The following is a 16,740-nucleotide window of genomic DNA, read 5'->3' on the forward strand; positions in this document are numbered from 1 at the left end:
ATGTGACACACACATCATGCCCCAAGTCATCAATGAATGCTGCCTAACCACCCTAGCTCAAGACTGCTGTGCTCTTACAGAAACATATGCGGGGAGGGGGGGGGGTGTCAGGACAAAGACTTGTTTATTCATTTCTCCCTCCTCTCCCCTCAGTCCCCCTCCCCACCTTCCCAACCTCCTTCTCTCCAGATCCACATCTCTTGTTTCCCCTTAGAAAAGGGAAGTCCTCCCAAGGATATCAACCAACCAAGGCATATCTAGTTGCAATAAGACTAGATACCTCCCCTCATATTAAGGCTGGAACAGGTAACCCAGTAGGAGGAAAAGGGTCTCAAAAGCAGGCAAAATAATCAGAGACAGCCCCTGCTCCCACTGTTAGGAGTCCCACAGGAAGACCAAGGTACACAACCATAACTTATATACAGAGGGCCCAGGACAGACCCATGCAGGCTCCTGATTATCGGTTCAGTCTCTGTGAGCTCCTATGAGCCCAAGTTAGTTGATTCTGTGGGTTTTCTTGTGGAGACCTTGACTGACCCCTCTGGCGCCTGCGATTCTTCCTCCTTTCTGTGGAATTTCCTGAGCGCCACCTAATGTTTGGCTCTGGGTCTCTGCATCTGTTTCCATCAGTTGCTGGGTGAAGCCTCTCTGATGACAATTGGGCAAGCCACCAATCTAAGAGCACAGCAAACTATCATTACCCATTGTTTCACTGGCTTTTTTTCCCCTTGCCAGTTATGTTTGGTTCTATTCTAGGTCTCTGGGCTACCCAGCCTCTGGTTCCTGGCTCTCCTGGCAGTGTTGGAGTAAGCTTTCTCTCCTGGCATGGGTCTCACACAAATTCTGTGCCACCTTTATCCCAGCGCAACTTATAGATAGGAAGGACAAATTGTAGATCGATGGTTTTGTGGCTGGGTTGGTGTCCCAGTCCCTTCACTGGAAGCCTTGGCTGGTTACAGAAGATGCTGGGTTCAGGCTCTGTCTCCCCATTGCTAGGAGTCTTAGAGAGGGTCATCCTCGCAGGTCCCATCACCCCCAAAATGCTCCCCAATTCTAGTTGCCTCTCTCAGTACTTTCTCTCTTCATCCTCTCCTGCCCCCGACTAGATTCCTCCTCTTCCTCCTCCCAAGGGAGATTCATGTGCTCCTCCTTGAGTTGAGTAGTCCTCCTTCTTGCTTAGCCTCTCTGGGTCTGTGGATTGCAGCATGATTATTCTTTCCTTTACAGCTAGTATCCATTTAATTGTTGACCTTAGTGCCTGAGCTATTGATGTTCTGTTCAGGAAGTTATCTCCTGCGTCGATGCAGTCAAGGCTGTTTCCCACTTTCTCTCCTATCGGTTTCAGAGTATCTGGTTTTACAGATCCATTTGGGCTTGGGTTTTCTGCATTTTTCTACATGCAGACATTCAGTTAGACCAGCACCATTTGTTGAAGATCCTTTCTTTTTTCCATTGTGGCTTATTTATCAAAAAGTCAGGTGTCCATAGGCGTGCAGATTTACATTCTGGGTTTTTTTTATTCTATTCCATTTATCAATCTGTCTTATTTTTCAAAGGTTTGTGGTGGAATTCTCTGCTTTTTTTTTTTAAAAGATTTATTTATTTTATATATGTGAGTACACTGTTTCTGTCTTCAGACACACCAGAAGAGGGTATCAGATCCCATTACAGATGGTTGTGAGCTACCATGTGGTTGCTGGGAATTGAACTCAGGACCTCTGGAAGAGCATTCAGTGCTTTTAACCCCTGAACCATCTCTCCAGCCCTCAACCTGTCTTTTTATGTCAATACCATGCAGTTTTTATTTCTATAGCTCTCTAGTACAGCTTGAAATCAGGGGTGGTGCTATCCCTGGAAGTTCTTTTACTGTAGAGGATTGAAACAAAGACTTTTACTATTTTTCTACCATTATTCCTTAGCATGTAAGGATCAAATTAGTATATCTTTGGAAAATATTGTATTAGAATATTTGATTTTAAAAATTTCTCACTTGAGTTTCATAAAAAAATTGTTAAATTAATATTCATTTGGGACTAGGACAGAGTTCCTGACATACTTCTACCTTTTGTACTATGGATCTATGTAAAGTTGTGTTCTTAGATTGGTGATTATAAAAACAGCACATCAATCAACCATGAAAACTGTTAGAGATATACTTTGTGGCATAGCATCAAATGTTCAGCCAAGTTTTTAATCCATATCATTGGTTTCCAAACTTTCTTTTTTATCTTTAGTAATTTTACATAAAATTATACACATATATACATATATATACATATATATAAAGAGTTTTCAAAAATAAATTCATGATTTATGATTACTAAATTTTAGATTTGTAAACCTATTTTTTTTAATATTTACTGGATTGTGTAAAAATTTCTTGGGCAGAAAGGAGGCTGCAAATAAAGAATATGTAAGAAGTCACAACCCTTTTGTGGATGGAATGACTCTTTCACAGAGGGTCTCCTAAACCCATCAGAAAACAGGATATATTTACATTATGAGTCATAACAGTTGCAAAATTACAGTTATGAAGTAGCAACAAAAATAATTTTATGGGTGGGGGTCCCCACATCACGAGGAACCATACTAAAGAGCCGCAGCTTCAGTAAGGCTGCGAGCCACTGCCCTAGGGGAAGTTGGCAGGCACTGCCATGCTGTAGCTGGAAGCTGGCCATGGTGTGAAGCCACAGTGTGAAGCCACGGTGTGAAGTTCTGCGAGGCCTCTGGTCTCCCTTGACAGAGCCTTTGACAAATCTGAAAAGCATTTTCCAGATTATGTTTGAAATCAAAACTAAGTCATGTAATGAACACAGAGGCAGGGATAACTGGTGAGGGGCAAGGCTTTATCATATCAGCAAGATCATCGTTTAAATATACAACTTATGCACCTGACTGTTCATTCAATATTTCTACCTAGATGTCTATGAGACATTTCAAATTACATTTAAAACCCCATTGGAGCCGGGCAGTGGCAGCTCACACCTTTAATCCTAGTACTCTGGAGACAAAGTCAAGTGAATTTCTGAGTTTAAGGCTAGTTTGGGCTACAATGCACGTTCTAGAACATCCAGGGCACAGAGAAACAAAACAAACAAACAAACAAACAACCACCACTGCCACCACCACCACAAAATCCACCACTACCACCAAAAAATGAAAACCAACCAACCAACCAAAAACCCTCTGGGGTGTGTGTGTGTGTGTGGGGGGGGGGTGGCTAGATGTCCCAGTGAGTAAAGGAACTTGACACCTGCTGCTATGCCTGATGACCAGAGTTTGACCCCTAGGACCCACATGGGTAGAAGAGAACCTATTTCTGAAAGCTGTTGCAGTCTCTCCTGGCTGTGCCATCGCTTCGGTTCCTAATCTTTTCCCTTCCCTTCCCTTCCCTTCCCTTCCCTTCCCTTCCCTTCCCTTCCCTTCCCTTCCCTTCCCTTCCCTTCCCTTTCCCCTTTTTCCCCTTTTTCCCCTTTTCCCTCTCCCCTCTCCCCTCTCCCCTCCCCCTCCCCCTTCCCCCTCCCCCTTCCCCCTCCCCCTCCCCCCTCCACTCCCCTTCCCTGACCAGGTCTCATTATGTAGAGCAGGCTGACTTTGAATTCATCTTTTTTTGTTTTGGTCTTGGTCTCTGAAGTTCTGGGACTTCGAGCATGAATGACCTTATCTGGCCTTATTTACCTTTAAAGAAGACAAAGCGAACATGGAGCAAGTATCCATTATACAGACGGGAGCCTTTAACATTATTTTTTTTTATTGCTGCGACTCTCAGATGATTCTGGCACGTGCTACCTCTTTGGCCAACGGATGTATCCAGGATGAATCAGAACAAGTTTTCTTTCATAGGTTTCAGAATTGGGACTTAAGATAAAATTATAATTCGTGTATATGTATGTGTGCCTGCTTATCTATACGTGTACTTCTTGTGGGCAGTGCCCATAGAAGACAATGGATTGCGTTAGAACCCTGGGAACTGGAGTTTCAGGCAGCTGGGAACCATCTGGTGTGGGTGCTGGGAACTGAATGTGGGTCCTCTGCAAGAGCAACCAATGCACTTAACCTCTGAGTAACTTCTCCAACCTCCCAAATTGGAATTAATTCTATCTATCTATCTATCTATCTATCTATCTATCTATCTATCTATCTATCTATCTATCTATCATCTATCTAATATATCCAAGCCTATGTTTGAATGAGTTCATCTGCATCATGTGCAGGCAGCAGCCTGTAAAGGTCAGAAGAGAGCACTGCATCTCCTGGAACTGGAATGGCAAGTGGTTGTGAGTCACAACGTGGTTTCTGGGAATTGAACCCGGATCCTTCGCAAGAGCAGCTAGTGTTCGTAACTGCTGAGCCATGTCTCCATCCCCACCCTCTAAACACTGGAGCTCTTAAACTCGATTGTTTCCTAAGCATCTCACTTGCCTGGGAGAGAAAACCCACCTTCAGAAGATCCTGGGTTTGTTCAGCTACATCCTCGCCCACCGTCTTTCTCACCTACACGTGTGCATCCAGCTGTGTTTGCCACATCCGGGAGGTCAGAAGACAACTCTCGGTAGCTGATTCCCTCCTCGTGGAAGCTGAGGATCAAGGTCATCAGACCTGCACAGAAAGCGTCTGAATCCACTGAGCCATCTCCCTGACTCACCGTTGTTTCTTCTTCATTTTGCACACACGATATTCCTTTTTGCCCAAGGCAGTTTTTAATAGATACTTGTTTTGAGTTGGGATCATAATTTTATTTGCTTATTTCTTTTGGTGTGTGTGTGTGTGTGTGTGTGTGTGTGATTCTGGGATCAAACCCAGAGCCTTGAGCATGCTAGCAAGTGATCTGCCACTGAGCCACATCCTCAATACTATGACTCTTAAATATTAACAGGACATTAATATTTAATAACTGTATAGTGTTATAAAGGTGTAACATGGCCCCACTTTACCTACCTGTTCTGAGCTGGGTTCGATGAAGCATGTAGTGATGGTGGTGATGCCAGATGTGACACTGAAGAGCCACCGGATGCCAGTCATCACGGAGTGCAGCACGTGTTCCCTGCTGTGAACATGGTGGTAAGCTGTGCTGAAGGCATTGGCGACCCCCTGAGAAGACCGACAATTTCATTTGCATATTTTTGTCAATTACACAGTGGTCAGCAATGATTGCCTCTTAAATTTATGATCGATAAATTAGTTAAAATCAGTTCTCCAAGAGGTACTCTTTGAGATTCTGCTATGCAAAAAGGATCATAAGACAACCAAAAGTGTAAATAGAGGCCTACATATTTTTTATGCTTTATGATATGTGCACTCAGAAGAAGATAAACTGGGCTGGTGAGATGGCTTAGTGGGAAAGAGCACCCGACTGCTCTTCCGAAGGTCTGGAGTTCAAATCCCAGCACCCACATGGTGGCTCACAACCATCCGTAACAAGATCTGACTCCCTCTTCTGGAGTGTCTGAAGACAGCTACAGTATACTTACATATAATAAATAAATAAATCTAAAAAAAAATTTAAAAAAAAGAAGAAGATAAACTTAGAAAGGAAAAATAAATCCTTCAAAAGCCAAGATTCTAGTCACGAATGCTATGAATTGCCCTTATTTGATGTCAATATTATTATTATTATTTGTTGAGACAGGTTCTCATTATGTGTTCCAGGTCTGCCCAGCCTGGAACTTGCTATGTAGACCAGACCAGAGATTCACCTCTGTCTCCCAAGTCCTGGAATTAACCTGGCTCCCAATATTAATTTTTTTGGTATTATCCATGAACTTTACCCTCAGGTCCACCAAACAGAATGTGTTTGGTTTCAAGACCTACGAATGCCAGTTACACAGTCTTCCTATAAGCATGGGACTCTTCCACAGAGAGGAGATACATGGAAAGTCATAGATTCCAACTGTGGCCTTCTCAAAAAACTCTAGGAAGCACAAATTCTTCAAAATCTCTCTCTCTCTCTCTCTCTCTCTCTCTCTCTCTCTCTCTCTCTCTCACACACACACACACACACACACACACACACACAGAGAGAGAGAGAGAGAGAGAGAGAGAGAGAGACTAAGATTGGGATTCAGGTGGTCATGGAAGGGTAACCCAGGGTTGTAATTTCCAGGGCTAGAGAGCTAATTTATCATCATTTGGCCGTGCTCATGGATGAGACTCTAAGCAGTTAGTTTACTGCCAGCTCTATACCATTTGTTTTCTCATACCTTTGTCTATATTAGACATGAGAATGAATCTTACTAAACAAGATGATCGGAGAAGAACCCACCCCTGTCCTTTGCTGTCTAGCCATAAGGTAAAGGGCAGGACAAGCATAATGGTGAACGCACACAAAGAACAAGGGCTTACAGGGACAAAGACATTGGTGCAGTGAGCTCCTGACTGCCCCAGGCCACAGACCCTGGGCTCAACAGGCTTTAAATCTATCTGCACGGCAACTTCCATCCATAACATTAGATCAAAATGTTCTAGCTATTTCTCAGTCTGAAACGTGCCTGTCATTTTCATGGTCTAATTTGAAAACATGAATTCTCAAGACATATTCGGGCTTCTTCATTTTCCTCAGAAATGATAACACTAAGATCAAGAGGATGCAAACATATTTAGCATCCCTTGTGGAAAGAACAAAGAGATCGATAGTGAACTTTGTTAATAAAAATAAATATGTCCCTTCGTCCCAGCTTCATTTTTGTTGCTGTGAAAAAAAAAAAAATACCCTAACACAGAACAATTCAGTGAAGACGGGGTTAACTCTGGTCTGCCGTGCAGTATTTCAGGCAAGTCAGGCAGGAACACGCAGAGTTGAGAGAAGAGAGAGTAAGCTTGCAGATCTCTCCTTGCTGACCGCTGAGCTTAGCTAGCATCTTCCTCACTTACACTCTGCAGCAGCCCCTGCCTTTGAAGGTGCTGTCCACAAACCACCATCTTTGCAATAGTGTCGCTCACAATAGGTTTGGCCTTTCTACATCAATTAACAATCAAACTAGCCCCCTACAGCCATATCCATGGGCCAACTTAGTCTACATAATTCCTCATTAAGAGTCTTTGCCCAGGTTATTTTAACTTGTGACAAGTTACCAGTATAAACTAGCCAGCACACCCTTTACAGGGCCATTCCTATTTTGAGGGTCTCAGGGGTTTCAAAAAGCATCAGTTTCTATTCCTATCAGGCATAGTGCTGAGGCACATATAAGCAACATTCCAGAGAGGTTCAGATATGCATGTGTATCCCAGTCTTTCTACAAATGATAAGGAACATGTTAAAGGCTGGTACATACAGGAAACACAGAAAACACGATGAGACTGTCTACCTGCAGTGTCTTTACTCTCCTCTGCTTCCAGGGTTGACTTTGAAGACATACAGAGAAGCTATTGACCAATATGCTGGTAGACTTCTAGCTTACCTGATAGAATTTGATCTCATGAGGTAAGAAGATGTTTATTTCATGAGGATCTCGAAGCGTGTCAACTGCCAGGACCCCAAAGATCCTCATGTATGCATCCTGAAGAGGCAAAGCCAGGAACGACCCGTTATACTCATTCTTACTTCGGAAACTGTTCCAGAAGAAGATATTTCCATGGTGCTGAACTTGGGGGACATGGATTGGCTTTCCTTCATCCACTACTGTAAAGCTGTTGAAAAGGGACACAAGGATAGGGGACAGTCACAGGCTTTAGACTAAGCCATAGAGAAAACAAACTCTAGTTTTCTATGGTTCTAAGCATTATATGTAGGAGAGGTGGATCACTTGTTAAAGGGTCTGACTTGAAAAGATTTAAAAAATAATCTTAGGACTTGAAGTGTAGTTCAAAGGTGGAGTGATTTTCTGGCATGTGTGAGACATTCAGTTAAATACATACATATACATGCATACGTATATACATACATGCATAAACACACACACACATGCGCGCTTGTGTATTGGTATATGTACCAGATGATGGGGCTACAAATTATGGAGCCAACTGTTGCAGGATTTTCCCTGTCCAATTACATTAGTGCAGGGGAGGTCTGTGATTGGGTGGGGAAAAGGGAGATAGAGTTAAGAGTTGCAGAGACAGAGAGGTCTCAGGAGGAGGGAGAAGGAGAATGGAGGCCAACATGGTGTTATCAAAAGTTTAGAATAATTGGGTTAAAGCTTTATCATTAGCAATTGGCTCTGAAATTATTTATTGGCATGTTGTAATTTGTGATTTCATTAATACATACATTTAATTGGTTAACTATAAGCTTAAGAGTCTTGGTTTTATCAGGTTACTGGGTATTGTGTTATCAAACCGTGAGGATGGCAGATCTATTTGGTTACTGGAGTGTGGAACCACCGGTTAAAGGGGATTATAGCAGAGAGGGAACTAGTGGCTCGTGGGACTGAGATGCTTCAGGGGATAGCTCCAGAGAGTTGGCAGTGGCAGCAGGAGCACAGGAGTGTGGCCCCACCCTACGGGGAGTTGGCAGGTTCATTTTTAAATATTTCCTGAAACAGCCAACCTTGTAAAGCCAAGCCCCTAAGTAGTGAATCATTTCCAGGGTGAGTTCTAGAAATGATCTGATAAAACTATTTGAAATCATGGGGCTGGAGAGATGGCTCAGCAGTTAGGAACACTGCTTCTTTTGAAGAAGATCTGGGTTCAATTCCCAGACCCCACATGGTGGCTCATAACTGACTGTAACCCCAGTTCTAGGGGCTCTGACACCCTCTTCTGGCCTCTGCAGGCACCAGGCATGTAAGTGGTACCCAGACATACATGCCAACAAAACACCTATACACACAAAATAAATTAATTAATAAAAATATAACAACAATAGAAACCATTGATAGCTGAAAACACTTCAGGCCCCACTCTGGAAGCACTGGGCACTTAGAAGACAGTTCTCTCCTCAGCAACTCCTTAGGGTTCAAATGCCAACTTACTTCAGAAGGCGAAAATACTGTCTTAGATAGACACAACCAAAGCCAGGCATGGTGGGACATACCTGTAACCCAGCACTTGGAGGGTAGAGGCAGGAGGATCAGGAGTTCAAGGGCAACCTTGGTTACACATTGAATTGGAGGCCAGCCAGAGTACGTGAGATCTTGTCTTTAAAACATTAGACAGAAAGAAAGCGACTCGTCAGCAAGTTCCTACCTGATTCCCTTCATGTCCCTGTAGAGCACTTTGTTCAGGACGAACGGAGCGTCATCTAGAGTACAAGCCACGTTCCTCAAGAGAACGTGCCCTCTCTCAGGCAGGAACACGTTTTCCTCTAGGAGGGAGATGTGAGCACTGATCTTCTTATTTCCGTGAGCCTCAGCGTCCTGTGGCAAAAATACTTTTGACCATGTATTTGTCACCAGCTTCGGAAATCCCCCAGTCCCTTTGCTAGTCTACTTGGGAATCTAGTACTGATACCTTTATTGAATAAATGACATAAAGATTACCAGTCATGGGCAGTGGGGAAAAGGCTGACACCACGTTGCCCTTCAAACCTGAGTTTTAGTTAGTCAGCAGAATGGCTGTCTTATATGTAGTTACATTGCTTTACTGAAAACAGACACACCCGATCCACGCTAAAACCTCTTAGCTCTAATCAAATTCAAAGGTTCAAAACTTAGAACCTTTGGAAGCGCCGCCATGGTTGAAGGTGAGGGAGTTCAGTAAAAGGTGCTGATTTGAGAGGCCAGGCAAGTCAGTGCCTGTGTTTTCCTCATCTTTCACCATCGAAGCATGAATGAACCGATGCTTGTAAACAAAGCTCTTGAGGATCTGTTTTAAGTTTGAAAGAGATTTCTTTATTTTTATGTTATATGTATGGGTGCTCTGTGCACATGCCTGTACCTGCTCCACGTGCACACCTGGTGTTGGCAGAGGCAAGAAAAGGACATTGGATCTCCTGGAACTGGAGTTACAGGTGATTGTGAGTCACCTTGTGGGTGCTGGAGTCAAAACTGGGTCCTCTGCAAGTGCAACAAGTGTGCTTAACAGACAAGGCGTTTTTATAGCCTCAAGGAGTTCTTAACCATTTGGACTTGATCAGGGACATTTTAGGAAAGAGTTTCTTAGAGATTAAGACTGCTGACTTTCTTTTTTAACATTAGCATGTAAAGATTAGGTTTCTCTGTGGCATTCATCAAACATAATTTGCCCTACCCCAATAGCCTGATTTCTGCCTTCAGGTCACATGTGACCCTTCCCTCTCCCAATACCTCTGGTTCTCTTCCTGTGGTCTCTTATCTAGTTTCATAGTCTATTCTCACCCTTATCCCCTGTGATGGCTATTCTTGGTTGTCAGCTTGACTTCATCTAAAATTATTTAAAACCTAAGATGGGTACATCTGTGACAGATATTTTCCTGATTGAATTATTTGAGGTGGGAAGGCCCACCCTAAATCTGGATCTTTTGAGGTGGAAAGATCTAGCTTAAATCTGGGCTGCATCTTCTGGTGGCAGTCTCTATATAAAGGACATGGACAGACAAAGCATTGGTCTTTGCCTGCTTGCCCTCTCACTGGTAAGTTCATTCCGTTACTGTACTGGAGCCTACTTCTTGAGGATTCTGTGTATACTGAAGGCCAGCTGGGATAGCCAGCCTTATGGACTACTGGATTCTTGGACCTTCTGTTGGTAGACATCCATTGTTGGACATGCTGGACCACAGCCTGTGAGTTGTTCTAATAATCTTTCCTATATACAACTATTTTTTGAGACAGACTCTTTCTATGTAGTCTTGAATGTCCTAAAGCTCACTGTATAGAAAAGGATTGCCTCAGTCACAAAGATCCTCTTGCTTCTGCCTCCTGAATACTGGGATTAAAGGTGTGTGCTCTATCATTGAATGTGTGTGCGCGCGCGCGTGTGTGTGTGTGTGTGTGTGTGTGTGTGTGTGTGTGTATTCATCCCATACATATCATCATATATGTATATTCACCATATACATATTACTATCATTTCTGTGTTGAGAGACTCTCTTAGAAGCATCACTTGTCAATAAAAAAGCCTATGGCCAATGAGCTGAGGCAGGAAATAGCAGGTAGGACACTGACAGGAAGCGAGAGAGGATTCTGGGAAATAATGAGAGGCAAGTGAGATTTGGGCTGGGATGCAGAGGAAGCAGCAGGCCGGGCCTGAAGGAGAGCTAACTAACCAGTAGGTAGATGAACTCAGGATAGAACGAAGGGGAGATTTGCCCCAGACCTGGATGTAAGAAGATGAGGAGAGATACCTAGCCATGTGGAAGACAGAATAGTTTGAGTGGGTTAGATAAGTTACGAGCTGGCGGAGAATGAGCCAAGCTTGTGGCCTAGGCATGTGTTAATAATTTCATCTTTCTTTATAGCTGAGCAGGACTCCACTGTGTTTCCGTGCCACATTTTCCTTATCCTTTCTCCAATTGAGGACCATCCAGACTGCTTCTATTTCCCTGCTGTTGTGAAAAGTGCAGCCGTGAATGCAGACGTACAAGTGAGAGTCTCTGTGGTAGGATAGGGAGGTCTTTGGTTTATGCTCAGGAGTGGTATACTGAGCCACACGGCAGTTCTCTTTTTAGTTTTTTGAAGACTGTCCACACATTTGGACTAGGGTGAGATGAACTGTAAAACTAGTTTTAAGTTTTGCCTCCCCAGTGGCTAAGCATGTTGAAACTTTGGCTTGCTTGCTTATTTGTTTGTTTGTTTGTTTGTTTGTTTATAGTCAAGCTCTCACTATGTAGCCTTGGCTGGCCTGAAAGTTCCCCTGAACCCCCACAAGTTGTCCTTTACACATGAACTTTACACCTCATACATACACATACACCCCAGTATGCCCCTCAGAAATAAAAATGAAACTTAAAAAAATTAAAAATTCTTTTTTTGACGGGTAAATTGTTCCGCAAGCACCATGCACAGTAAATGAAGCATGTACCACTGCGCATCTCCTTACCGCCATTTCTCAGTATCATTCTATCATCTAGTCTTGGGTTTGACTCTCAGAAGAGATGAAAGTCCAGGGCATCATTTCCATGCCTTCCTATCTTTCTCCAGCCATCCCAGCTTTATCCCACACAGCTTGCTTTATTTTTACATACTTATTTAAAGACAGAACTTTACATAGCCAATCCACCCAGCCTGGCCTCAAATTCAGTATATAGCCAAGGGTGATTTTAAAACTCTGATCCTCTTGGCTCTGCCTTCTGAGATTGCAGTAAGTGCTACTCACACCTGAGTGAGTGAGCTGGGACTGAACCCAGAGCTTCATAGTTGCTAGGCTTTCTATCAGTTAGACTACATCCCTAGGTTTGAGTTGCTTATAACATCTTATAATAAATAATAAATAAATCATCTATAGAATCACTCAGTGATTTTTCTTTTGCAGCATCCAACAATTTTTTTAAACAAATTTTATGTGTTCCCCCTGAACATGTGTGCAGCCACTGAACATCACATACTGCTTTCTCTTACGTTACTTTAGGGAGCATACCTGGGTGAGGACCCTGAAGGTCTCAGTGTACACCGGCTCCAGGGACACCCCACTTGTCTCTGCAGCGTACTGAATCTGATGGAGCCATTTCCGCCTTGCACAGTTCCTTAGACCCTCAACGTGGCTCCTCTCTAAAGAACCCATCAGGAATTCCACAACACTTTCCAGAACTTCGTCTTCATTGCCCCTGAGTTCAGATACGACCAGTTCTATGTACCTCTGAAATTGCTTTGAAGACAGTTTAACTTCGTGACCGGGACTTGGCTCTGGAAAATTTATGTGCAGTTTAGCTAAAAGACATAAGTGAGAAGCAAAGAACAGGCTGAAGGTTCACTAATCTGTGGGCAGTGTTTCCATTTTCCTCTTACAGCAAGTTAAAGCCTTTAACCTGTGCGCTCCGTGCGGAACCAAGCATAGTAAAGGTTTTTCTGAGCACGGTGACTGACTTCCATGCCAGCTATGGTTTTGTTTGAATTCTACTGCTCAGCCAGGTGAGATCCCAGGGCCTACTGTGACTCCCCCATTTGTCTTCCATGTCCTCTTTGGCACTGTCTCTTGTGGCCACTTATTTCCACTCCTACATTTATAACCCCAGACAGATGTTATCACTTTACAATGAACTTACCAGTAGTAAATACATGTTTGTAAGACTAAAACACAACTTGCTATGCTGGGAATATGGTTCAGTGGTAGTGCACTTTCTTTTCAACACACACACACACACACACACACACACACACACACACACACACACACACACACACACGTGGCTTATACTCATGCCTATAATTGATCATGAGTTTTTGGAAGCAGCCTGAGCCACTGGGGCAATCTCTCAAAAGGCCAAACCAAAGTAACCGCACGGTTTGCATTATGAGATTCCCTGGTTCAAGTCCCTGTTTGAATCTAGCCTGGTCTCAAAGCACAGTTGCCCTTGGTACCATTGAAGAATGGCTTGTTCCTGTATTCTCATGCACTCATAGTCTCTGACCATCGCTCGCACACATCTGCACCTACATCTCTGCAGTGGTCAGGATTAAAGTCAGGGTCTCACATGTGCTCAAGAAGCACTCTGCCACCGAAGTAGGCCTCGGATCTTCTTTTTTCTTCTTTTTAGAAATTTAATTTTTTTATTTTATCATTTTATGTATATGGGTGTTTGCGTGCGTGAATGTCTCTGTATCACATTTATGCTTGGTGCCCTTGAAGGCCTGACGAGGGCAGCAGATCCCACAGAAGTGGAGTTACAGATGGTTGTGAGCCACCACTATGTGGGTACTGGAAACTGAACCCGGGTCTTTGGGAAGAGCAGCCAGGGCTCTAAACCTCTGACCCATCTCTCCAAGCCTCTTTTAATTTTCTTTTGTACAATGATGAATCTACTATCAAACTTGAACAGTATCAGCAACTTAACTTCTGTATCCTCCTCTGCTCTGTTCTAGTCCCCATTTCCTTACATCTCTTACCTGAAATTTGTTATGTAATAGCAGCTGTGTTGCATATGAATGTTGCATAGTTTAGTTTACCTGTTTGTAAACATTACACAAAGACTATTGGGCTGGAGAGATGGCTCAGCAGTTAAGGGCACTGACTGCTCTTCCAGAGGTCCTGAGTTCAATTCTCAGCAACCACATGGTGGCTCACAACCATCTGTAATGGGATTCGATGACCTCTTCTGGTGTGTCTGAAGACTGCTACAGTGTACTCATACATAAAAAATGAATAAATAATTCTTAAAAAAAAGAAAAAAAAGACTATCAAACCATATGTAATTTTCTTGGACTTGCTTTTAATTTTTAATGTTTTAAAATTTATTTTCTTTTATCCTAAAATGTAACAATCCTTATTCTTTATGTCTATGGGTGTTTTGCCTGTATATATGTCTGTATACCATATGTATGCCTGGTGCCCTTGGAGGCCAGGAAAGAGTGTCAGATCCCCTGAAACTGGAATTACAAATGGTTGTGAGCTGGCAGGTGTGTGCTGGGAAACAAACCTGGGTCCTCTGGAAGTGTAGTCAGTGCTCTTAACTTCTGAGTTATCTCTCCAGCCTCATGCTTAAAAGAAAGTCATTTTGTGTTTATAAGTATGTGTGTCTTCATAGCTGTATTCGTGTGTGTGTGTGTATGTGTGTGTGTGTGTGTGTGTGTGTGTGCCCATGGAGACAAGAAGAGGATGTTGGATCCCCTGGAACTGAAGTTATAGGCAGTTGTAAGTCACCTGAAGTAGAAGCTGAGAACTTGGGTTCTCAAGGACTCTGAGCCATCTCCTCATCCCTAGAACTTGCTTTGTCACTCAGCTTTACACTACTGTGTTCATCAGGGTGTCCCAGTGGCTTTGACTCATTCACCTAAGCTACTGCATTTGTATGATAGCATCACTGATTATTTGTTCTCCTGGCAGTGTGTGTTTCGGGTATCTTTCATATTTCACTCCTATGGCATTGTAGGGCATCAGTGGAAGGAGAGGCCCTTGGTCCTGTGAAGGCTTGAGGCCCCAGCATAGGGGAAGGCCAGGCAGGGAGGCAGGAGTGGGTGGGTGGGGGAGCACCCTCATAGAACCAAGGGGAGGGAGGATGGGATAAGTGGATCCTGGGGGGTGGGGAGCAGGGAAAGGGGATAATATTTGAAATGTAAATAAAGGAAATATCTAATAAAAAGTATTTCACTCCTAAGAACTGCACTACAAGCCTTTTGGCACATGTCTCCTGGTACATGTAAAAAGTGTTTCAACATTTATTATATATTAACAAGTCATAGGGTAGTGGGTCAGTCGTGGTGCACGCCTTTAACCTTAGCACTTGGAGGCAGAGGGAGGTAGATTTCTGAGTTCAAGGCCAGCCTGGTCTACAGAGTGAGTTCCAGGACAGCTAGGGCTACACAGAGAAACCCTGTCCCGGGAAAAACAAAACAAAACAAAAAACCAAGTCATAGAGTGTGATGGTTTTATAATGATTGCCAACCTGATAGGATCAATCCTTACTTTGGTAGCAAGTCTCTGGGCATATCTATTGGGGAGTTTTTAGACTGGGTTAACTGAGATGGCATGATGCACCCTGAATGTGCGTGGCATCATTCCGTGGGCAAGATTCCTTAAACTAAATAAAAAGAGAGACAGGGAGCTGAGTGTCAGCACTCTCCCTGTCGGCGTCCTGTTCCGACTGTGGCTGCAGTGCAGGAGGGGGGGCAGCTGCCTCCCCCCCCGCCCCCCCTCCCCCGCCATCAGCACCAGGCTTTCCTCACCAAGATGAGCTGTGCTTCTCCTTCCCTAAGCTGCCCTGACCGGATACTTTTGTCATAGCTGAGAGAGGTAACTAACAGACAGGGCCTGGTCCTTTCCTTGTAAAGTGGGTTCAAGCTCTCCTGTCAAATGTCTTCCACTGTAGCTTTTCCTTCCCTTTAGTGACAAGAGCACCCATTCAAAGCCACCTATCTCACAATTAACGGCCACTACCTGAAACTTGTAGCCATCTTATCATGTGCAAACTCTTATTCCTGTAGTTAAACATTCATTGCGTTTAGCTCCATGGACTTCCCTCCTACAGTTTGTAGTTATGATTTTGCCTTGGGGAAAACCACTACTCTCATTGCAGAAATGAGTTTGAGTGGGATCCATTGTAGTTTTAGAGGTAGTACATGTACTTCAGGGTCACTCCAGATCCAGGCACAGGACATTCTGTACCTCTAATCAGAGTGGCTGGTTTAGTATAGTATAATGCCAGGCCTTTTCTCTTTTCCTCCTCCTCCTCCTCCTCCTCTCCCTCCTCCTCCTCCTCTCTCTTAAGACAGAATCTTACTATTGAGCTCTGGCTGCCCTGGAACTTGCTATGTAAACCAGGCTGGACTTGAACTCACAGAGATCCACCTGTCTCTGCTTCCTGAGTGCCAGGTTTGAAGGTATTACCACCACGCCTGAATGCCAGACTGTTTGCTCCAGTGATTAGGTGAAGGATAGTTTGTTTTATTCCTCTTGATTTGAATGGCCCTGAGATATTATGAGTTTGAATCTGTTTACCACAAGGGAAAGGGTTGTATGACAACCCAGTCAAAACAGAGCAGATAAAGAGGCACCCGCTAATTTCATATTTGAACCCCCAAAACCCTAGTGCTCTTAACCAGCCAGGATGTTCTGTGAGTGAATAGGCCCCTTTCTTTTCTAACTGCTTTGGATTGTGTCTTCTATTATTTGAACCAAAAGCATCCTAAGTGTTTCACTCTCTAAACAGATTAAGAGTGCTTCTGTGAGTTCAAGGCCAGCCTGGTCTACATAGTCAGTTTCAGGACAGCCAGGGATACACAGTGAGACCTTGTCTCA

At 43.6% G+C, this 16,740-nt stretch overlaps 1 protein-coding gene across 16 annotated transcripts in view; it reads right to left on the bottom strand.

Moving 5' to 3' along the window:
• Nucleotides 1-16,740, bottom strand: part of Efcab5 (EF-hand calcium binding domain 5) — a 126,324-nt gene that overhangs the window by 18,766 nt on the left and 90,818 nt on the right. For 14 of the 16 annotated variants that reach the window (XR_003949462.1, XM_030246082.1, XM_017314600.2 and 11 more), the window contains 4 exons: nucleotides 12,427-12,716; nucleotides 9,121-9,290; nucleotides 7,398-7,626; nucleotides 4,939-5,091 (listed from right to left, as the gene is read on the bottom strand). Coding sequence is in view for 14 of the 16 variants with exons in the window: in XM_030246082.1 (XP_030101942.1) it covers nucleotides 4,939-5,091; nucleotides 7,398-7,626; nucleotides 9,121-9,290; nucleotides 12,427-12,716 (842 nt within the window). In the remaining 2 variants the exon portion in view is untranslated. Of the gene's footprint in view, nucleotides 1-4,440; nucleotides 4,600-4,938; nucleotides 5,092-7,397; nucleotides 7,627-9,120; nucleotides 9,291-12,426; nucleotides 12,717-16,740 lie in introns of those variants that run through there. The other 2 variants (XR_003949461.1, XM_030246085.1) reach the window with 2 other exon arrangements.

The sequence above is a fragment of the Mus musculus genome, chromosome 11, assembly GCF_000001635.26.
Source record: "Mus musculus strain C57BL/6J chromosome 11, GRCm38.p6 C57BL/6J".
Lineage (NCBI taxonomy): Eukaryota > Metazoa > Chordata > Mammalia > Rodentia > Muridae > Mus > Mus musculus.